General features: G+C 44.7%; 1 protein-coding gene across 7 annotated transcripts in view; it reads right to left on the bottom strand.

The window, feature by feature from the left end:
• The window catches only part of LOC149339402 (uncharacterized), an 83,389-nt gene extending 61,162 nt beyond the window's left edge, over positions 1 to 22,227 (bottom strand). For 4 of the 7 annotated variants that reach the window (XM_089548186.1, XM_089548181.1, XM_089548185.1 and 1 more), the window contains exons 1-16: positions 21,159 to 21,398; positions 18,818 to 18,915; positions 18,198 to 18,225; positions 17,978 to 18,110; positions 17,765 to 17,855; positions 17,525 to 17,670; positions 17,177 to 17,247; positions 14,232 to 14,305; positions 14,064 to 14,164; positions 13,949 to 13,963; positions 12,237 to 12,354; positions 11,345 to 11,495; positions 9,820 to 9,856; positions 9,461 to 9,500; positions 9,290 to 9,370; positions 3,952 to 4,068 (exon numbers count right to left, since the gene is read on the bottom strand). In XM_089548186.1, the coding sequence (XP_089404312.1) occupies positions 3,952 to 4,068; positions 9,290 to 9,370; positions 9,461 to 9,500; positions 9,820 to 9,856; positions 11,345 to 11,495; positions 12,237 to 12,354; positions 13,949 to 13,963; positions 14,064 to 14,164; positions 14,232 to 14,305; positions 17,177 to 17,247; positions 17,525 to 17,670; positions 17,765 to 17,855; positions 17,978 to 18,110; positions 18,198 to 18,225; positions 18,818 to 18,901 (1,287 nt within the window). In that variant the 5' untranslated portion in view covers positions 18,902 to 18,915; positions 21,159 to 21,398. Of the gene's footprint in view, positions 1 to 3,951; positions 4,069 to 9,289; positions 9,371 to 9,460; positions 9,501 to 9,819; positions 9,857 to 11,344; positions 11,496 to 12,236; positions 12,355 to 13,948; positions 13,964 to 14,063; positions 14,165 to 14,231; positions 14,306 to 17,176; positions 17,248 to 17,524; positions 17,671 to 17,764; positions 17,856 to 17,977; positions 18,111 to 18,197; positions 18,226 to 18,817; positions 18,916 to 20,732; positions 21,076 to 21,158; positions 21,399 to 22,207 lie in introns of those variants that run through there. The other 3 variants (XM_089548183.1, XM_089548182.1, XM_089548184.1) reach the window with 3 other exon arrangements.
• Between the last annotated feature and the right edge of the window lie 1,173 nt (positions 22,228 to 23,400).

Below are 23,400 nucleotides of genomic sequence, written 5' to 3'. Positions count from 1 at the left end.
CAAGTGCCATGGAAATACCATTGTTATAACCAATAATTGTTATAACAGGGTTGTGCCAAAAAAAGAAAAGATGACAAACTTCAGAGCATTTATTGACAGTAAGTATCCGGAGGGGTTTAATTGTTATAATGCCTGTAAAAGCTCGTTAATTCGAACTTCAGGGAACCGGAAAAATGTTCACTGTTCACCGATGACCAAAGCACCGCCATCACTGCGCCACCGGGAGCTTCGCGCACCTCCACGTCACAGGAATCAAGCCGGCTTTCCAGAAGTGATTCTTATGGGAAATTCAAGAAGCATGCAGAACTAAGGGTGTGGTGACAGCTGACAAGAGAAAAATCGCTCTGGCTGCATGCACGCGCACTGCACCGACTGATTGGGGGTACACATGGCACGCGTAGCCAATGCAGCAATGCAGCAGCTCTCCTGACGCGATGACGCCTGCCTCTTTTGCTTTCGTGGTGTTGCTGCGCCAGCTTAGTCCATTGGTCGGCCCCACATGTGCACGCTTTTGTGTTGTAAGCGTGGTTTTGCTGGTGCGGTTGTAGCATTTCCTTTTTTTTTTCTATAATGGTTGTCACTCAATTACCAGATTTAATTGTTATAACCAATAATGTGCCTTGACAGCATTGCTGTAAGCAGTTTATTTTACCATAGAACACATAGCAAAGCTGATGGTGCCATGACTGACCATTGTTATATCCGATATATTGTTATAACCACTATTGTTATAAGTGGGCTTGACTGTATTTTGCAGTTCCATCAAATGCTTTACTGTGAACACTGTGGAGAATGTCAAAGAACGGCTCAAAATGATAATAATGACTACTGTGGCTTCCTTCACGGTGCAACACAGTAGCAGTGGAGCCTCCTCAAAAGTGATGCCGTCGCATGTGAAGAGGTTCCACAAAATTAACAGCAAACTGCACACGATGAGCATCGAGTTCCAGCAAGTGATTCAGCACCAGAGCAGTGAGATGCTTTCAAAAATGAATTAAGACCAGCGAAGCGCCAGCTTGCTTTCGAACAACACACAGCTCTACTCGGCTGGCTGGATGACGCACAGCTGACGTCGCCATGGGCTGGTGCGAAGCTCAGAAAAGTGAAACTGAAAATAGTGGCTGGATTACCGTATTTTCCGGTGTATAAGACGCGGGTTTTTTTCAAAAATCTTGCTTGTGCATCCTATACAAGGGTGCGTCCTATATGCGAATTTTTCGTTTTTTTTTTGCGAGTTCAGAAATTACTCAGGTTCATGTTCAAGCTTTCTTCACCGAAAAAATATTACTACCAATAACGCGGTTGTAACATGGTTCATACTTCATTACGGGGACCGCCGTGCGCAACTTTTTTAGGCGAGCTTTATCATGAAACGGTGGGGTTGACCACTTCCGGGATCTTAAATACGCAGCCATTTCGCAGGCCCCAAGCAAAGGTAATGGGAAATGCCAAAAGATGGCGACAGTCGCGCTTCTCGCCATTGTCAAGACAAGCCAAGAGAAGCCGATGTTTTTTTTTTAGTCACCCTTTGCAAGTACGTAGTGCAAAGAGAATGCTTCAGCCGCGTTGCCTTTTCGATAGCGCATCTGAAGATGAAGACTTTGAAGGTTTTATGTAAAAATAAATTGTTACGGACATAAAGAGTTATTTCGCTTTTTTTTTCTTTTGTGCTAAAACGTGGGCGGGTATGGCGTGAGTGTTGCCTTTTTCGATCACTTAGCGTTGCTCAAGAACTTCTCACACGTATGGTGCATTTTGCGATGGTCGCATAAGCATGTTTAATTAAGCCTCACTAGCCTAACTGGGTAAAGTGGGGTGCGTCTTATACACGGGTGCGTCTTATATACCAATTTTTTCAATGACAGCCTGCATATATGGCGGGTGCGTCTTATACAAGGGTGCGTCTTGTACACCGGAAAATACGGTATTACACGGCAAAAGGGCCCTCAGATCGTCATCATGCCTGCCACAGTGCGTGTGCCAGAGGTTTGTGGGCCACACTGCACCATGAAATTCAGCTTGAGGAAGCCTGTTCAGACTTGGATGATCACTTTACATGTGGACCAAAAGACAGGCTCCCAGCAGACTGTGTTCCGCCGGGAGCCTGTCCCCACTTGCTGGTTGCTGGCGCGAGACCAGCTGTGCCCGAATTAATGAGCATCCAACACCAAAGACACGCATGGGCACTGGTGAGCAATTATTACAGTCGATCCTAGATACCGTATTTACTCGCATAATAGGTGCACCCCTAGTTTGGTCGCGAAAAACCAGATTTTTTTATTTCCGCACATAATAGGCGCACCCCGAACTTGACACTGTGATCAATATTACACGATTGCAAGCCGACACTTCACTGCCCCCCACCCCTCAATCTTAATTTTAACAAAGTTTTTGCTGAACTGACTACTAGTCCTCACTAGTACTGCTGCCGTTGCAGTTGCTGCGGACCCACAGCACGTACAACGATATCGCGTAGAACGGCCGCACACAATTTTCAGGGATGCTCACTTTAAACGTCTGTTTGGAAAGCTTCACCTCCAGCCAGAAACGTTCCCGACTTAGGCCCGCGAAAACCTCGGCGCTTGGAGTCGCGTATGAAAATTTAGGCACGCCGCAGTTGCAACTGCCGCACTTCTCGGCCACATCGAATTTCCGACCTGCCGCACGCTTGCCGTGTTCGAGAGCAAACTCCCAGCTGTGAAGCCTGTCGAGCTAAAACAGCAACGCCCGGCGGCGAAGCCACAAACCACGATGAACTAACGCGCTACCGCAGATCCCGGCAATTGACAGCAACAAAAAGCTGGAGCTGGTGATGCTGATGGCGATATAGATATCGAAAATAGCGAAAGCTCGCGGCAAAGGAAAATGATGATGATGAGCTTGGCCTCGGGCACCCTCCATGGGCGGCGTCTGGAAGCTCCTGTGCGCATGTGTGGCCTCCGTGATCAAGAGGCCGTTACTCGCAGCCGGAGCTGATCGCGAAGGCCTCGGCGCGTGCATTTCGAAGGCTATTCCCGCGTGGGTCGTGGAAAGTTTCGGTGCGGCCCTTACACGGATCTTTTTTTTTTTTAATATTTTCTTCGGGAAAACAGGGTGCGGCCAGTACACAAGTGCATTTATGCGGTATGTTCAATTTTGTGAGTCGAAAAATTTCCGGAAATTTTACCCCGCGTAATAGGCGCACCCCGAACTTTGAGCCGGATTTCCTGGAATAAAAGTGCGCCTTTTATGCGAGTAAATACGGTATATCAAACTCAAAGGGGACAGCCACAACGTATGGTGTTAGGGTACAGTTAATCTCTCCATTGACTTGAGCAGTGAAGCAGGCCACGCAAGAGCCGCCGCAAGCCTTCGGTCAGCTAGGCTGGCTCCACTGTATGACAACCGGTGCACTGAACGCAGATTTTATCGCACGACAGCAGCGTCGTGTTTAAAATAACCCCGCCAAACCAATAGCCACCCTAAAGCACACCTCAGATACACCTTGTCACGCGATTTTTGGGTGCTAGCGCTGCCAGCAGGTGCCAAAGGCAGTGCAGCCGGCCTGGCTCCGTGCGTGAGAAGTGACTGTGGGATCACCGTTAGGAAAAGTGCCACTTGCAGGGGCGCAGTACGATATATTGAATGCTCCACTGAATAGGAATTAGACGAACGCAAACAAACCTGCTACACTTTTGCAAAGGGATTTTCAAGGGGATATTCACACAGCTCGATAGACGCAATAATGAGATATAGCATCCGGGATCAACTCTATTCAGATTTCAAAATTAATGGGAGTTGGATTAATGAGGTTTTACTGCACACACACACACAAACCAGACTATTTAAATGCTGCTTTAATGCTAAAAGCTGTCATGCCTTACACGACGCCACATAGACCTCCCCTTGACACATTAATCGCTAAAAGGAATAACGGCATGACAATGCTTAGATAGCTTTAGCGCAACTTACCTTTTCTGCCAAAACGGTCTTGAAACCCTGTAGCGCTAGCTTGTACAGGCCACCGAGCAAGTCCTCACAAGATTTCTTTAAGACGTCCATCACGTTCCTGTCACTGACAACTGTCTTCTGCAAATTGCAAAATCACATGCTTTTTGCAGCTGGTGAGAAAAGCACAATAGTTTCTAAAAGAAAAAGAAATGCCTCGTTTTTAACTTGAATCATATTTTGTTGATGAGCGAAATTTGGTGCACACATATCAGCACACACAGCACTGCACATAAGACACAACCCTGCAAAACACATCCCACTTCTAAGCTTTCTATAGTCCTCTGAGTGTCATTAAAAATTCAGGGGGGCACTTTGTTGACCTAAAGTGCAGAGAGGCGAAAGCCTCAGGCGCGGTGTTGCTGCTTGTGTCACTGATGTGTGGTTAAGATGTTAAGCTTCGCTTCTAAGAGTGGAATGCGACAGTGTCTTGCAACGCTGCCAGGGAGTCCATAGAACGCCATCGCCCGTTCGGTTTCATGGTTTGCTCGTCGGTAAATTGGTTTTTGAGGAAAAGAAATGTATCTGTCTCGCATATCTCATGTCCACGGTGGACACCAAAACTTCACGGTAATGGGGAGGAAGATGGGAGTGAGCGGAGACACTGTATTCACTAGACGCGCCTTTGTTCATTCCAAACCATCGAGCTGGCATGGCGGAGTGGTAGCATGCTAGTCTCGCACTCCAGAGACCCTGGTTCGATTCCCCAACTCGACCAATTTCCTACTCTGTTTCATTTATCTATCTGATCTGACTAGAAAGGGTAATTAGGCTAATTGGTTAATTAACTAAACTTAGTCCCACTTACTTGGAGCATCATGATACGATCCCTTTAATTGATTGCATGGTTACTAGCCAAAGTACAAGTGGCCCCGTTTGAAATTCGCGCACTTGTGACGTCACAACCGTTTCGACCAATTGAAAAGCGTGACATTTCTGTCGACAACTCCTGCGTACAACGATGAGGCATTAAAGGCTTCTTCCGCCTTAACAAACCAGGACGCTGCCAACTTTCTCTCTACTAGTGTCAGTGACGTACCCATCTGGCCTATCTGTGTTAAATATGCACGTCGAAACACAAAGGTGGCGTGCTTGAGGCAATCCCACCATCTATATTATCTTCCTAGAAGCTACTTTCATCTCTCATTATGCTTTCTTTGTGAGCTGGGTTTGCGAAGTGACTGTGGCCACCCCCGTATCTGCGGGTGGTTGCTCAACTTTAGCGTCGTGCGCGCCAACTCTCGAAAGGAGTGGAAGCATCTGTGACTGCAAACAGCCCTAAGCTTGCAATCCTCATTCAAATATTCGCAAGGGTGGTTCTACCATTTGTTGAGACGTCCTAGAATTTTTTTTTTCTCCATTCACGCAGTGTCCACTACGCGACACCTAATGTAGGGAGCGCGCCGCTACCTTCCCGCAGCCTCACATCAGCATTGCACTCTTCCATCTGTTTTTCACCTTTCGTTCACAAGTTGTCTCTATGTTCAATCCCTGATACTGCAGAAAAAAAACTGGACACTGGAGGTGCGGCTATATCGAAAAACCTGACAGTGAGAGGGCTAGAACAAGGTGCCTTGTTGCTTGCAATACCTTGCTTTATAAGACTACTACACCAATTCCAGAAGTTCTGATGAAAAAAAATATACAGACGCAGTCAAAACTACGCGGCCCACGGCTCCGGCGCAAGGAGCGACTGTCGGGCCGCATCGCGGCGCTGCTATTTCCGTCGGGTGCTTGCTACGAGGGTGCATCCGGTGACCATAAAACTTCGCCCTCACTCTATTTTGGGCGCATCCCACGACTGATGAAGTTCAAGTGCGCCATTCAGCTGTTTCGCGGCTGACGGTCACTACGAATGGGCGCGCCTCTACTTTGCCTCGTTTGCCGCGCGGCTCTAGTGAAGGTGAGTGCGCGGTTCACCGTTGCCGCCTCGCTACTGCTTCACTCTCGTATGCACTGCGCGCCCATGAATGGCGAGCCTTGGTGCACGGTGCACGAGCATTACAGCGCTCAAGAAATAGGGCAGAAGAAGGTATTGTCGCGTCAACTCGGTGAAGCCCTGTTTTGTTCCTGGTCGTGTATTAATACATTGTGTTGCAGCAGGAGCGTGCTTTGGCTTTTGCAACTTTGAATACACGATTTTAAAGGAACGACTACTGAGCACTAATCTGAATATGTATTTTATTCGGGATCCCGTGCAGAAAAGCGAGTGCAAAACACTGTTGGTGAATTAACATTAAATGGTCTTTCCTGCTTTCTCAGCAACCCCCCCGCAACTAAAGACGGTGATTCGGACCATAAACCATCATCATATTCAGCCTGATTATGCCCACTGTACAAAACATGTCCCTTCCATAATTCTCCAATTACCCGGTCTTGTGACAGCTCCGGCCGCCTTGTATCCATAAACCTCCTAAACTCATCCACCCAAAAAACATTTTGCCTCCGTTACATAAATATTGTAAGCTATAAAGCGCTGTTTAATTGTAGCAGCAAGCGGAGGCTGCAGGGATCTTTGACGGAGGACTGCCCACACGTCTCTCAGGACTCATCACCCTTTGTCAATAAACGTTTATTCACACACTCACTTGAGAGCCTGAACGCATGTGTGCCAACCGCCCAAGCGCCGGGCACTGGAGCGCGGCGCACACGGACGCGAGACGCACGTAAATATGGAATGCGAACTCAATTCGTACACTTCGCAGGAGTACGCGCCGCGCGTTCTGCCGAATGCGCACCTGCTGTAGCTGGTCTGCACATGGGAAAACAAGATATTCGAGCAGGTGCTGGCGCTGCGCCGAAAGTCGCACGCAGCGTGAATTGCAGACCCCTCTTTCGTACTGAGCTCAGCCATGCTCAGCCGTAAAACAGCTGAACGCTGCACTTGAAATTTATCAATCTTGTGACGTGCTCAGGAGAGAGTGTGGGCGAAGTTTTGTTGTCACTCTGTGCACCCTCGCAGCGAGCGCCCGACGGAGATAGCAGCGCCGCGGTGCGGCCCTGCAGCCGCTCCTTGCGCCGGAGCCGTGTGTTTTTGACCGCGACTGTACATTTCATACTGTACATGGATTCCATTTCACACTGTCATCAGCAGCAGCCAGATTAAGCGTGCTGCAGGACAAAGGCCTCTTCCAATGACCACCAACCATCCCTATCCTATGACACCTGCAGCTGCTCTACCCATTACACACGGTGTAAATCCCTTCCACAACAAGCTTTTTCTTCACAGTATTTGATGATAACTCTAGATTTCTACTTTTGTAATTCACATTGCGGTTAGCTAGCAGACCACAATTAGTTAAAGTCAAATCGGACAAAAATTGAGCATTCTGTGGCTACAATAAAAAAATGTTTTTTTTTTCTTTAACTACGAAGTTTCTGAGAAAGCTGTATAGCTTTCCTTTGTAGCCGTATGGCTGCGCTTGGGTGGATGCCAATGAGTAATTACTCCCTTATTAAAAAAATGCTTAATGTCGATACTGGGAGATAGGTTACTGGAGATAGGATACTGGGAGATAGATACTGGGAGATAAATGCCAAAAATATCCATCACGCTCAGCAAAGTATGCCCCTCCATAATGGTCTTTATAAAGCAAGCAGACCCATAGAGGACATGCACAATGGTGGCTGAAATTCCGGATGCACAGCAACCAACTGCGAGATTTTTTGAAGCTCATTTGTGTGCACCCACCGCAGAGAGCCAAGCTACAACTGAGTTCAGTACAGTAGAATCTCATTAATTAGAACTTCCAAGGAAATGGGAAACAGGTTTGAATAAAGCTACCATTAAACTAATAGGGAGCTCCTTCAAAGTGACACCACAACACTCCATGGGCTAGCATAAAAGTGGCCACACTATGCATGTTTGATCACAGGTTTGCAAAGTCCTTTTGTCCCAGATATGCATGAACAGAAGGAAATGGCAAAGCTCTTCAAATCAAGGGTTGCATACTCATGACAAAAAAACATGTTGCAGTCCTGCCTTCTTAAACGCTTTGCCTCCATACACGTGAGCAGTTATGGGGTGCACAGACAATGCTTTACTACTGGTTTTAAGGTTCACTTTCAGCTCTGAAAACTGCAGAGCCTAATCACGAAAGCCAACACCAACAGCATGCTTGCATAGGGTGTCGCTTGGCCCAGCCTCTCTTTTTCTGTACACTTCACACTGTTCTGCTCCCTGTCCTCTGCACGACAGAGACAGCACACATTTCCTGCTGCAGTGCACCGGGCCTTAGCATCTAGATTCTCTTCCATAACATAAGCTTTTAAGCAAAGTGTCAATGGCAATCAGCCATTGAATGCTGAGCTCACAAAAGCGGTCACCGTCAGTGCACATGACGGGTGCAGAGATCTGGAGTGATGTGAAGCATCACGGTGTGTTGAAAACCACCAACTCCTTCGTTAAGCCACTCGATGCTTCACTTAAGGGGGGACACTGGTCTTGAAAAAAAAATTTTTATTAATGAAGTCACAGTTACGAAACCAGGGAATATATATTTTTGTGTGCTGATTCTAAATATGTCATTTAATTTCATGTAAAACAATTCCTTGAGCACTTATGCACTTTTTATGCTAGTATTTTGCAGAGAATTTTGAAGAAAATTTGCTGCGGGAAACTCGCTGAAATGTATGCCATTTGGTTCTCTTGACACCAAGGAATACAATAAGGGTGAAATTGTCTTCCTGCCTATCATAGAACTTGAGTTCTAGAGTTTTGAAGTTTTCGCTTCAGAAATGAGAAGGAAAGTGTGTATATTCCTGTTTCTGAAGTGGCAGTTTCAGTACCCTATTACTCAAGTTCTATGAGAGCCAGGATGATAATTTTACCCTTATTGTATTCCTTGGTGTCAAGAGAGCCCAATGGCATACATTTCAGCGAGTTTCCTGCAGCAAATTTTCTTTAAAACTCTCCGCAAAATACTTGCATAAAAAGTGCATAAGTGCTCAAGGAATTGTTTTACGTGAAATTAAATGACACATCTAGAATCAGCGCACAAAAATACATGCGCCCTGAAAATTTCATAACTATGACTAAATTAATAAAATTTTCTTTTCAAGACCAGTGTCCCCCCTTAAGTGATTTTTTTCTGGCTGAAAATGATTAATATGGACAGCTTGGTTTCCTTTAACATCTGCTGCACAGTCTGAAACCAGTTACAGCTGTATAACCATTACTAAACAACAAAGACCTCTGTCGACCTTGAAACCGAGCTCCAAAAAAGCATCACGATGAATATTATCATACACACAGTGCTGGCCATAACCTGCGATACTGTGTTAAACAGACCAAGGTACTTGCCTGCTGATTGGTGGGTTTGGGTTGAGTGACAGCTGGAGTGGTCGCTTCATCGGAGTCCGAATCCGACACAAGGTCTGGAACCTTAATTTAAACGAGAAAGGTGCAGCAGTCAAATATTCACCCCAAGTAATCTTTCACCTAATTATACAAGAAAAAAAAAGAGTAACTTACAGCTGGCTTAGTCTTGGCCTTGTTTGCTGCTGCATGAGTACTGAAAGAAATAGTTTTTAAATTCATTAGATTGTTATTCCTAGCCAAGTGATGGTATCATGCAGAAATCTCAAAACATGCTTTTAGGAGCCATTTTGCAATTAAAAATTGAAACTGATTTTTCAGCTCTACATTTTTTTTTGTTCCAGTGTCTCTCTTTCAAAAACTGAGCAATTCCCGTGAAGTCCAAAGAAGTGCTCAACTATACATCTCTGTTCCACTCATGCAACAAGTCAAGTAAAGCACTGGGCAAAAGTGACACATAAAAGGACAATAGCGAAATGAAGAGTGAAATTGCCAAGTAACATCATGAAACTTACTTCTTGGTGTCCGTCTTTCCATTCTTGCTTTTTTCTCCTGGACGTAACAGAAAAAATTTATTTAGACTTTGCAGAGTTCGACGGACAAACTCCACGCAAAGTTCGTGCTGTGGCTTATTTATTCCTCTAGTTATCGCAAATTTTTTCCTGACAGCGACTTATGCAGGGGACTTTACTTTGTAACTATGATTACAGTTGCTTCAGTGTATTTTCAGGCTATTCATCTCAACAAGGGTCTGTATTCCGAGTTTGTGTCATACAAAAAAAAAGTGCCACATCTGCTGCAGCGGCCACAGCCGAGTGGTCAAAACGTCAGAAGCGAATGTGGCGGTTCGGAAATACCGATCTGTTCCGCAGATCTTTAAAGCTAGACTCCCATCACCATCCACTTCCAGCCAACAATCACGAAGTTTATTTATTTATTATTTATTTATAATAAATAAATAAACTAATAAAATATAATAAAAAAATAATTCTCCCAACGTCCTCACAGAAGTCTGAAACAGGTGAAGAGAGAAAGTATTCAATTTAAACTCAAATTTCTTGGTAAAAAAAAAATCTTTTGCTCCCAAACAACCACCAAGAAAGAGCCACAAAAAGCCAAATAAAAAAACTTATGAAGAACAAAACTTGGATGAAATTGTTCTCGACGTCCCTTTAAGGGGGGACACGGGTCTTTGAGACCAAAAAATGACCAAAAAAACGATTTCCAAAAAATGACATTTTTGGAATTTGCAGCTATCATTTTCCAACTGTACCACTTTTTTCCTTTAAGAAGTCATCATTTTGACCATAATATTAAATTCAGATCATCGTGTGGGCTGAATTTATGCAGGCACTGACAATTTAATAGCATGAAAATTTTGGACATCTGACTATCTTAGTATGTCTATCTCAACATCTAGGACAGATAGAGATGTCATATTGTTTGCTAAAGGAAGCTGAAGGCACAGTGTGTGCAATAATCGAAGCAGATTTGTTCAATCACACTTCAGAAATATATAATTTCGCAAAGTTTACCGATGCACTACATTCACACCTTGAACACTGATATTCCAAGTGCTGTAAAATTACTAATCAGGGTAAAACGGAAAAACTGCTTTGATTATTGCACTCTTTACTCACCATACTATGCAGCCGTGGATTAAAAATGATTTTTTATTGAGCAGTTTTTTTTGCACCGAGGTACTAATGAATGACTAATTAAAATTAATTATCTTGGGAATCAGCTAATTTATGAGAAAGATAATTGCATTGTTGAAATCAGTATAAAAAACTGAGTAAGATAGTACAGTTTCATTAGGATTGGGTTAAAAATAAGGAAAATAGGTCTAAGACCAGTGTCCCCCCTTAAACTAAGCCACCAAACCAAAAAGCCTAAACAGAGCACCAGGACGTCTGCAACTTGTGCATGATTACCTAAACACCATGCTGCTCTCATGCCACTAAAAAAAAATGGAAAAATTTTCCCCGTCATCAATAAGAAAAAGTTATTAATGCTTTGGGGGTAAGTGACTTCACTTGCCTGTCTCTGTTAGCCTCTTGTGAAGCTCCAGCACCTCACGACTGAATTCAAGGGCCAGGAAATTGCATCGCTTGGTGTAGTACTCGACCACTTTCTTAGCACGGCTGCTCTGCTTCTGGCTTTCGTAGACTTGCGCCATTTTGAAGTAGCCCTGGGGTTAAAACACATTCCCAGTATGTTCTGATAGGCACACCTATAAGCACATGATGCTGCACAGCGTAACACTGTAAATCCTTCCAGCATCACAAGTCAACAAGCTAGGAGGCACTCGCTGAATGCCTTTTAGCTTTTCAATAAAATCGCGTCAGAAACACACTCACACAGCAAAAATGAATTCACAACACAGCGCATACACTTCATTATCCTTACGTACTTTTAAAAATCAAGCTCAGTTATTTTGTAGATATACTACAATGTGGCATGTTTAATGCAACAGCAGCTCCAGCTGAGCCCACTTACAACGACCAGAGTTATAACAAATGCTCATTTATTAGACATATCGCTAAATCAGAGCATTAACTCTCTCAGATAAAATGAGCAACTGTGGCAGCACTGCATGGTTAGATCGAATGAGGAGGTGACACCAACTTGACCCTGCAGTCGATTACATGTGCTTCTCACTAGCGTGGAGAACAGAAAGCATCTCCCAGCCCCTTTCCCCCTTGCGAAAGAATTTGGCAACCCCCAAAAAGGCAGTGAAAAAGGCATATTTCAAACTAAAGTTAAACGCCAGCCAAGTGCACGCCAACGAGCTACAGAGTCAATTAGTCTATGCTGGCTGGGCAAGGCATCCAAGTAGAAGTAGAGGCATTATGCTAATTGAAAGCAAATCCAGTGTCCTATGAACCTTTGACCAACCCTGTATGTCAGAAACTAAAGAAAAAGCAACAACCTTCTCAAAATTAGGGTTGAGGATGATAACTCGGCGTGCGTCCAGTTCCACTTCTCGATACTTCTGCAGCTGAAGTGTGCTCAGCGCTCGATTGCTGTACAAGAAGTGGTTGTAACGCCTGTCGGCAGAAGGAACATTGTTGCAAATTACCCACACTGAGGACAGAAGTCACATGGAGACTTATTTCATCTTTGTCAGCAGGCTCAAGGAAAACACAGAAATGTCACAGCACTTCTACAAAATGACACCTGAGACTGAAAGAAGCCAACAGTAACTGCAACCATGAAAAGTGTGGAGAAATGTCACCTTTATTTTACGGTGGCCAAGCTAAGATTAGAACATACAACTTGTTATTTCTCTGCTGATCTTTTCCAATGATATCCTACTGGCCCAACAACACTTTTTTTCCCATTCAGCCCCCTTGGTGACAGTGCTGCATCATGTAAAGGCAACTCACTGAAGCTCTAGTCATGACAATGCAGACCTCTGCTAAATTTTTTGAATTGTTGGCAAGCTGCCTCTATCTGCCATGAACTCAGCAACATACCCACACAGGCGGAAGCCCCACACGTGAACATGTGGCTCAGTAGCTGCAAAACAGTGCCTGCCTCGACATGTCATGACGCCATTTCGAGTTTTTTTTAATGATGACTGCTGTCTGCTTTATGATGCAGGCACTAGTAATACCGCGGCAAAAGTGACGGAAATCATAGTGCAGTATCCTGCGAAAGCACTGCAAATAAGAACAGTGCTCAAACCTCTGTGCATATTGCACACAAAGTTGCTTGAAGTGACCATTGCCGACTCCAAGCCGCTCGTAAATTTTTTTTGTACCGCTGGTGAATTACCCATTTTTTTCGCCATTCTTCTCCAATAGGAACAAGGATAATTCTTAGGACAAAGCTGAAACCTCCCGACTAGCTGAGCTTGATAGCAGCACAATGAATACTCCAAAAAGACTGAACACTAGCCACACTCAGTGTCTGTACACGAAAGGTAGCATGGTGGCAATCGTATCCTGAGATATCTGCTTCAGTGCACATCTAAAGGCTGCAGTAGCAAGAGCAGAAGCGGCGACAGAAAAGAGGACAAGCACACCTCCCATAAATGTGAATTTGACATAATGTAGTCGTGAAGTGCATCAACACGGTTTAAAGACAGAAACAGTTTCCATCCACTTTGAACTTTCAAAACAGGACAAGTCGCCCTTCCATGAGCCACGTATCCCAGACCTTGAGAGCAATTCTCGGTACTTCAAAAGCCTGACTGAAAAGCCTAGAGATGCATTCTTAAGCCATTTACGAGACGAAATTTGTGGTTTCCACATGTGATTAAGCATGTAGGGCACGCCCTGCTTGACGAGACCCATCAGTGGAGGTGTGGCAACATTCACAAATTTACAGTGCCCCAGTAAGATATCACTGCATGCGTCACGTATCTATAATGCCAATTCCACAACAAGCGCCTTGAATAGCAATTCTATTTATGTACCATGTATGCCTCTATCAATGTGCTTTAAGGAAACCATTTCATAGTGTTTAAATGTCTTAAATCTATCACAACCTCACTGCCGGTAAAACAGCCGAATGTGATTTCACATTTTTCTTTGCCTGAAGCTGAAGGCACTCTCACAAGCACAACCACGCCTAGACTTGCTAGTTTTAGGTCAGTCTAACATTTGCAGCAGAGAAAACAGTGAAGGGGGTTCTTACATGCCACCTTGCGCTCTGGAAGAGGAAAGAAAAAAAAAAAAGCCTGCCAAATTAGCTCACAGGCCTATAATTTAACGTCCAACACAGTATGCCATCAATAGCTGCAAAAACTCACATTTCTGCGATGGCCTTAGTGTAGAACTCGCACGCTTCGTCATACGACTTTTCTTTATACTTTTGATTTCCGGATTTCTTTAGCTCGTCTGCTCGGCTTCCCTGCAAAGACAGTCCATGTGTTTACAGGGAAATGGCTTTCAAACTGGACGCCGAACTGCTGCATTACCTCTCCATTCTTCTCGCAGTCCCGCTTTATGTACGTCAGCATTGTGTCGAGGGCACCGTGGCAATGGGCGATCGCTGTCATGGAAAAGAAGTTCTGAGGTACCGCCACCAGCAAAAGTAGGACACAAGAGAGCAATCACGGACCCTCTGAGCTTGTGCTATTAAGTGGGAAGACAAAACTGAAGACAATTATGAAAGACTCAAGGAATATTTATTTTTATAGTGTGCCGATTCCAACTGTGCAAATTAATTTATTGTCAAACAAGTCCTTGTGCAATTACGTAATATGATATGCAAGGTTTTTGTCGTAAGCTTGCAAGACATTTTGCTGCAGGGAACTTATTAAATAAAATGTATAGCATGCATTTTAACATCAAAGAATGCAATAAAGCAAAAATATCATCCTGCCTATCACAGAACTTGAGTTATAGGGTACTGAAGTTGCCGCTTCAAAAACAGGAGAGGGGAGGTGGGGAATTAAACCTCTAACTCCAAACCCTACAACATGATGTCTTATTATGATGTTTTATGCACTATATAATTTTTCTCTCAGCAGACTTATTTGCTGCTTCAAGGAGATACAGTAAAAGCTTGTTAAATCGACTGCTGTTAATTTGGAAATCTGCATAATTCAAACTGCCGGCTTGGTCCCAGCTAGTGTCCATGTTAAGTCCATGGCGTTGAATGCTAGCTAACTTGGACACCACAGGTCTCGCACTGGTTAATCCAAATGGGTTCCCGAAGGGAAGCTGCATCCAGGTATGACCAGCGTGGCAAGAGGCCATCGAAACAGCCCTACTCAAAACCCGAGTTCCATGCTGTATAGTTGGTTGTGCACCTCCGACTTGCGCATGATGGCAGGTGTAACGATAACGGACGGCCCAGTCTCTAAAAGCGGTCCGACCCGTTAGATTCGGTTTCACATTTTTGAGCTTCGCGCCAGCCCGCAGCGACGGCAGCTCGACCAGCCAGTATCCACCAGTAAACTTAGCCCAGACGAGCACCGTTATTGGCGCTGATCGGCATGTCACTGGTGTTTTCTCCCCCTCCTTTTCTTCTAGCCACTTCAGTGTAGTGTCGTTCACTTGCGTGCGCGTGGTTCCACTCTTCCAGTATGCTGAAACCGAGCGCTCGTCATATGCTGCTCACTGTTCATGCGGTGAAGCCTCTCGCAAACAACGGTGCCGTTTATGAGAGGAGCTCGAACCATATCATACCGTGAAGGATTCGGGAGGCCCTTACAATTTTTCAGCAGTTCTGCTTCTATGATTCCGACAGTATGCACGCAAAAAAACATTCATGGAAGCATGAGAGTGTCACTGCCGCGCTCTTCTCATGCTAAAATCAGGCAACCATTGCCCAGTCTTTCATCAAATAAATTTACTGTGACGGAAGCAGTTCCTGACAGTTTTGTCTGGGTAATTCAATAATTTTAACTTTGGAGTATTTTGAACATTTTTTTCAGCTCTTTGAAGTTTGAATTCACAAGATTTCGCTGTAAAATATTTCTACACCTCACAAATAGGTCTAGATACATTCGGGAGTGCAACAAAACTGTTTAGTTTCCTTTGCACAAGGGTGCAGTATTGTCACACTTCAGTTTTCTGCAGAAACAGATATTGCGTGAACACATTATGTCTTTTCCCTTTTTTTTTTTTTAAAGGACTGCCGAGGGAACAAGAAAAATTTACCAAGTCTACAGCACAGAAGAGACCTCAGAAACACACCAAAACATAAAAGCTAATAAAATTATACCTTAATTTGATTGCAGTCATAACTAAAAAAAGCCAAGTAGTACCTTAAAAGAGATTTTACTCTGGCATGAATTACTCGTGCAAACCAAATTTCATGAAATTTTATGAAAATTAGCAAATATAGTTTTAAATTTCAAAATCATCCCTAGACCATGCGTGTTAAGTGCAGCTTAGGCTATTCGTCATCAGATACAATACTGTCAGCTGACGCCTAAACTTTTATGACCACCGAAGGTGTGTAGATATGTGCAAGCCTTACTAATCTCAAATGAGAACAGATGCTCGTAAAAAGGAAAACATTCTTCCTTGATATGAAAGTATCAGAAAACAAGGTACACAGTGCAGCTTACCAGCACTGCCAAATGCAAAAAAAAATAATGGAAGAAATTTTCAAAACACAGTAAAACATCAATCGATCCTGCTTAATGCAAACTTGAGGTCAACTCTAAATGACCATAAAGTCTTCTCAAACTCGCATGCAAAACAAACACTTGATAATGAGAACTGGTGAGGGTATGCAATGGTTTAGTTCAAACATGCCAAAAAAGCCAAATTTGTCCCAGCCAGCGAAGCCCAATCCATCTGTTTGCCTTTAGCACAACAGCAGGCAGCCAATTGCCGTTAACCATGTCAACAGACCATTAACCGATTTTGAGAGCACAGCTTAGCACTAAGTTGCTGGTGACGGTGCAGGCTGGACAATATTCTTTTTAGTTCTCTTTGTTGCCCATTCTACTCCTGTGTCGTTGGTGTCACATAGATGTGCGGTTAGCACTTATCCATGACAGACCACTGGCATATGCTACTTTTCCTCAGCTTTACGGTCTAACTGCCCAGCACATGCACCCAAGTTGCCCCTTGTCACAGTCATAGCAAATCAAGGTGTCCCATTATGGCATTTGTCACTCCACTCCTTTTTCCCTTGCACCTCCCCATTTCCACGAGTCTGTTGCAACATTGAAAGTAAGAATCCTGCCAGACATGATAAAACAGTGGCCAGAGACCTCAGCATGCCTCACATCCACGACTTGTCCCCCAGTACTGAGAGGCTGAGAATGTCCAAAGAGGCCTTCACGAGTTGACGCATCTTCAGTGTGTTTATCAGTTACACCAAAAACCCGCTTTTCAACCAAACCCCGACGGGAATTTCAAAAAATACCATTTATCGAGATTCGAGTGTACCATTACTTACATGCTTTGAGGGCAATCATGAAACAGCCAGTTATTTGCTCCTCTCTCAGCGATGATTTCGTCAACTTTTTCCTAAAAAAAAAAGTGAAAATCAAAGGCAGGGGCATGGTGTAACTATTTGCATGTTCAGGATGATTTCCCAAGAAGGCGCGTACTGACAAGTAAAAGAAAAAAAAAATGTTATAACAAATCATGCCTAATGACAAGTCTGCTTTGACTATTTGTCGCACACCACATGAGATTCAAAATTTGTCGAAGCGCAACCGAATACTAGAATTTATTTCCCTTCCTCCACCAAAAGCTACCAGCAACCTCAACAAAGGCAATAAGAAAGCAGGCTAGGGCTCACCGGAATAAACGGAAGAAGTCTGATGCCTCCACAAGCGACCGCAAATTTGCATAAATCGTTTCCTTGTCAAATTCATCAAGAAACCCTTTGTACTTGTCAGCCATACGAACAGCAGCGTGAGGTGGCCCATTCTCCCGTGCCTTGCACTGATGAAATCGTGGCAGAGCAGAGACTTCAGCGGCAAAGCACAAAATGAAAATTTGCATTCAGCTGCATTCCTAAAAAACAAACGCTACTTACAACCACCAGAACAAGTGAAACATGGTACGCTAGCGTGTCGAGCACAAGAATTACTTCCCGAACCTCGGCGTTCACAGTATTGTCGACAAGCCTGAAAAAGAAAATAAAAACCAAATGTCAACTTTTGGAGAACATTAAAAACCATTTGTGGGCAGTGAACACCAAAGCAAGGTGTGCAAGAAAATTGCAGCATAAAAAATCGACAACACTAACTTGGATGGATGGTAGTATATTCCCGAACTCCGCGCCCATACTTCACAATCCTTGCTGAAGAACGAACCACCGAAAAGGTAGTGCCCAAGGCAGGCAACTCGGACAAGATGATTGTTCCCGTCGTCAGGATTGCCTGGGCAAAGACATGAGCCTCACGCCTCTCAAAAACAAAACACCCCACCTAGAAAGGAGGAGTGGCCACAGCGTAACTGGAACTTACCTAAAGTATACAGCAGAGATTTGGCATCCTGTAAACACACATATGAAGCAAACATTGAAGAACACCACACACATAAACATATTCAGTCTGTCGCAGCCCCAAACTTAAATTAAGCAAGCGACATAACTCTATTCTAATAGCTACCCTAGCTTACAAAGGTAGCCAAGGTGATGCCACTGGGACAGCCCATTTTGTTTCAGACTGACTTTTTCTTCCTGCGCCATGACGACAAGAATGCCAAGAAGGCGCATTCAGCACTGTAGTAGTGTCAAAAGCAAGCCTACGTCGGATTCTCACAGTACGTACAACGGTGAACTCACTGTAGATGGACCACACACTATGCATTTCCTGTCTTCTAGCACTAAGAGGAGACTGGGCAAACATTACAAAGGCTTTACCTGTAAGCAGTTTCACAATAAGAATGTGCACACTTCCATTACAACTTATGAAATGACACTGACCAAATGAGGTACCTTACATTAAACTTGAAGCATTCTAAATCACTGCATAAAATTCCACAAGGAGTTATAATCCTAAGCTGTCAATTGCAAGGAGTGCAAAACGAGTTGCACTGTGCCAGATTATAAATGATTCAAACAAATAAGGTTATGCTACCGTACCTCAAGGACAGAAGCACTCTGAGAGTTGGGGCCAAGGAAACGCAGAATCTCCTGCGGAAGCTGGCTCCAGTCCCCACACCACATGCCTGGGATGTGGCCTTCAGTATTGCAGTGAGGAGACAGACATGAGAACAGTTATGAAACACAAGGAACGCTTCACTGCACAAGGCTGCAACGCAACCAAGTGCTTTTCAGTGTGCCAGCCATGTGCTAGCAATGGTAACAGATTAGAAGAGCACACGTATGCGCACAGATTGTTGCTCGTGACGGGAAATTTGGCTAAGCAGTGCAATACGTGCAGACATCTTCCTCGTCTATTTGAGAAACAAAATACAAAACAAGGATTTCTGTTGCAGGAAGGCCTCTAGTACTAGTGACGTGACCTGCACCCCGTGAACTCTTGACAAATGCGCAGAATTTTATCATGAAAGCACTTTTATTTATGCACTTAACAGGCTTAAATAAAAGCATCATTTCATTTTTAAGTAGCCATCATTACATTTAAATGCTGGCTAACAATACTGCATTCGTGCTTGTCTACAGTTTAAGAACTAACCATGTGCCTCTGACACGTTCATTTTGATTCAATATGAACAGCCCCTTGTGAGATTTCATTAGCCCTATAGGCAGACAAGAATATATGCATAAGAAACAACAGTCCTAAAAACCAAGGAATACGCAGGGGAGTGAACTCATTCAATGGTGAAGTTAATAAGAGAGCAAAAAAAAACAACCCTGAGCTTCAATAGTTTCAACTCTGATGGCTTCTTACTCACTTTTAACCTCTTGGAGTCATTACAGCATCCAAAGCCACAAATACCATAAATGCCAAGTGCTCAAACACCAACCGCACAAAAACTGCTGATAGAAGTAAAACCTTACACGATAGATACTGGCAAAACAAAAAGGGTCCAGCAGTAGTAATAAACACCTCGCGAGAAAGACAAGCAAGTGTACAGAGTGTAAAGTGCAAAAGTGAACCGAAGTGGTACATGTGCACGGCCAGTAGGAGAAGCATGATACATGGCTCTGCATTACTGCAACACATTTACAATGATTACCAATGACCTCCCAGCACTTTTTGGCTTACCTAGAAAGCTTACTGCCTGAGGCAAGACTGTTCTGATCGCACAGCAAGGTTTCAAAGCAAAATCAGGAGTTCAGCATGGAACAAGTTTAGTGCGGAGTGTGGGCTGGCGACGAGACAGCATTCGACAAAGCACGCGCTCTCGGCAACAGCATCTCGCGACTGATAGGCACTACACACGCCAAGTTCACAAAAACTGCTCAACGACCGCAGTGCAGAGACAAAGGGCTCATCGCCTTATGTTGCGATGAGCGTGAATTAAGTGATGCTCTTGACAATGCATGCACACTATAATTTATGGCTCAAAGCGAGTCACGCGATAATGGAGCCAAATATGCTGCGATTATCTCTGCATGTACTGCATACCGTGAGAACGGCAGCAGCAGCCTTGCGCAAGGGTATCGAGAAATTTCGAGTATCAGGTCAACGCATTATCTAATGTGTTTGCACAAATAAATTTTGATCGATACAAACAAGTCAAGAGCGCAAAACTGGACAAACACATTGGAGACAACTATCGCGAAATCATATTCAAATTTTCTGATCCTGCAAGCGCGGGGAAGACTCATGGCCAAAACAAAGCACGATTTTGGGCAATTTTTATCTAAATAGAAGACCTTTTGCAACTCTTGTGTAAGTGTCAGGCCAAAATAAACAATGGGTGCGGCGAAAACGTCAGGGTTCTAAAACGCGGGAAAACATTTTTCCAGTCTTCTACAGTCAAGCGACAGTCATTCGGCAAAATACTCAATTGCGTAACTCACAAAATGTATACGCTGAAATGTCTCATCAAAGAGGGAAAAACACGCAAGAACAAACTATACATACATGAAGCTACTTTTGATATCGTCTGCCTACTTCGGTCGGTCGAACGCCACTATGGGAACGCGGGCAATGCTGAAAGCTTCTACGAATAGACTCGTGGACGGCACTCGGAAACTTTACCTCTTCGGGCTTAACAACGACTCTCAACAAAAGAAGTTAGGCAAGGAACATGTCACAGGTGCAAAGGTTACCGGTTGGCACTGGCGAGGCTATTCGGTTATTCCACAAAACGCGAAATAAAACGAAACCATACAGCTATTTCCAGACAAACAAAATGACGATTTTTTCTTCAGCTAGTTAATTAAACACGCTCCCAAGGCACTGTTTCGGACTCAAGAACGCTTTCGTCAATGCCAGCATTAGCTCTGAAACAAGCGCCTAAAACAAATGCCATGCCGCCTTAGCACTTCACGCAGTCTTCGTACTTACCCCGCTTATCTCGGCCGTCTCGGCGCTTCAACAAGCCACCCTCCACCTAACGTCTGCCTTCACACTAGCAAAAGTAACCGTGACAATGGCTTACAAAGTAGTGAACTTAGCTGTCAGCGGCACAAAACGCGCCTATCAACATTAATAAATACGCTTCCGCACTTCAGATGCTGACGAACGCTAGAGGACTTAAAACAAAAGAAGTACACCAGCGAACAACTAACAAACGACGAACGGCAGTTGACTGATGTCGCTGGTAATTCCACCTCTGACAATACGTTTCGTCGCGCGCTTTTTGTTCATGTTTTCGGTTTCGCTTTTTTCGTCTGCTTGTATCTGATTTATTTCATAAAAAGCTTTAGCTGAACATAAAAACGTACAAAAAATTGTCACCAGTGCAGAAGAAAACGGCCGTATTGTGCACGTCCCTTATATTCCTTCACCGCAGTCTCGTATGGAGCCCAGGAAGTCGGGTGAAAATACTTGGCAGATTTTGATTTCCTTGTGGAGTGCATTAAACAACAAGTCCGTTGCAGGGAGCCACACACTTCTCCTCGCAAGCAGTTGGTACATTAAGGCTTTAAATCAATCCCAAATCCCTGAAATATGCTTCTCCCAACGCAGCTCCTGGCCCGTTACCGCACAGATGCTGTGCTTGCCTGCACTCTATGCCTGCACTGCGTGCCTCAGCGAAAGCGCTGAGCAAGAAAAAAAAATTGTAAAACAGTAAAAATAAAAAAAAATATTTTTTTTGGCTTAGCGCTTCATGGAAATCTATCTGGCAGAAAAATTTTGCTTTGCCGGTTTGGAGCGGTATTAGGCACTGTTACCAGCATAAAAAGGCTTATGGAATAGCGGTCTAGCGCGCGTCCGAAGTCTGCTCTGCGTGATCTTTAGCGCCGAGCAATGCGGCGCCGAAAAGAACCGCTGCTCGAGGACCATCGATTTCCATGCAGGATTATATAGCTGGATGAGCAAGGAGCGGAATAGAGGCGAGGAGACAGTGCTTGCGCGAGTGACAAGCGGAAAGGTTTTGACTCGATACTCACGTTGGCCGGTCGCCTTCTGTTCCACTGCGTACCCGCGTCCCAACGAAGGCTACGCTAGGATACGAGCCACACCTCCAGCGAGACGTGTCCCTGGTGAACCACTGTTCCAGAAGTTGTCCTTAGCCTTTCAAAAGATGGCACATACCCACACTGGGGGAGCGGCCACGAATAGGGAGGCAGAGGCTTGCAATTCACCTGTACAGAACAGCGCGAGACGATCACTTCTTCACCGCACTGCCAGCCTTTGCTTGTTCCATAAATTTTTCCATGGTTCACTAGGCCGCGCACCCTACATCGTCCCCCCACCCCGCATATGATGATGATGATGATGATGTCCTCAGGCTTAATGGCACATACCCACGGCGGAAGACTGATGATGATTATGATGATGTCCTCAGGCTGAATGGCACATACCCACGGCGGGGGATTGGCCAGGGTGCATAGCGGATACAAACGCACTCATATACAGGGAATGGAGTATATTTAAAATTTTGGGACGCAGAGCCCGCATATCTAATCGCACTCGTCATCGTTTTCAAGTTTCCCGACCTCGTGCCTGTACTCCACCTCTGACGCATCATTTTTTTCCCGTACTGCAGCAGACTGTAACGACCTACCCAACGACATCGCAGTCATCATGGGCTCATTCAACTTTGCCAATAAGGTTACCAGTCAGGTTTCTCACCAAAATATATGTGCCCGCCCTTATGTAATACCCCTCGTGGGTCCTTAAGGTAATGAAATGAAATGAAATGATGATGATGATGATGTCCTCAGGCAGAACAGAACAGCGCGAGGCCTCATTGGCTAATCTTTCTCTTCGTTCTACACGCGCCCCCAGTGTGGCCTGTGCGGAGCGAAACACTGCGCGGCATGCGCATTCCAGAACGAGTATTGTCGATCGAGGCTGGCGCCAGAACTTTTTCCCACAACACACGAAGAAAAGGGCGACGGCAGTGTGACATTCGTAAAAACAAAAAAAAAAGTCAAAATCATCTTGAGGAGTTGTACGCGAGCTAGCAAGAGCCCACGCGAGGCCGCCCACGGTCCTTGAGGTACGGGGCAGGCCTCCGGAGGCAGGGAGGCGCGGGTTGGGGTAATATTCCCCTCCCGCGCGGTGGGCTTCTCTTCTAGGCCGGAGGCAGGGCGCTGCCTAAGAAGCAGACGCTTGAAGTTACCGCGTGAAAGGGTGT

Source organism: Amblyomma mixtum, chromosome 6 (assembly GCF_055824585.1).
Source record: "Amblyomma mixtum isolate Tamu chromosome 6, ASM5582458v1, whole genome shotgun sequence".
In the NCBI taxonomy this organism is placed as follows: domain Eukaryota; kingdom Metazoa; phylum Arthropoda; class Arachnida; order Ixodida; family Ixodidae; genus Amblyomma; species Amblyomma mixtum.
The sequence above is the reverse complement of the archived record's forward strand: the minus strand, read 5'-3'. Positions and strand labels throughout refer to the sequence as shown.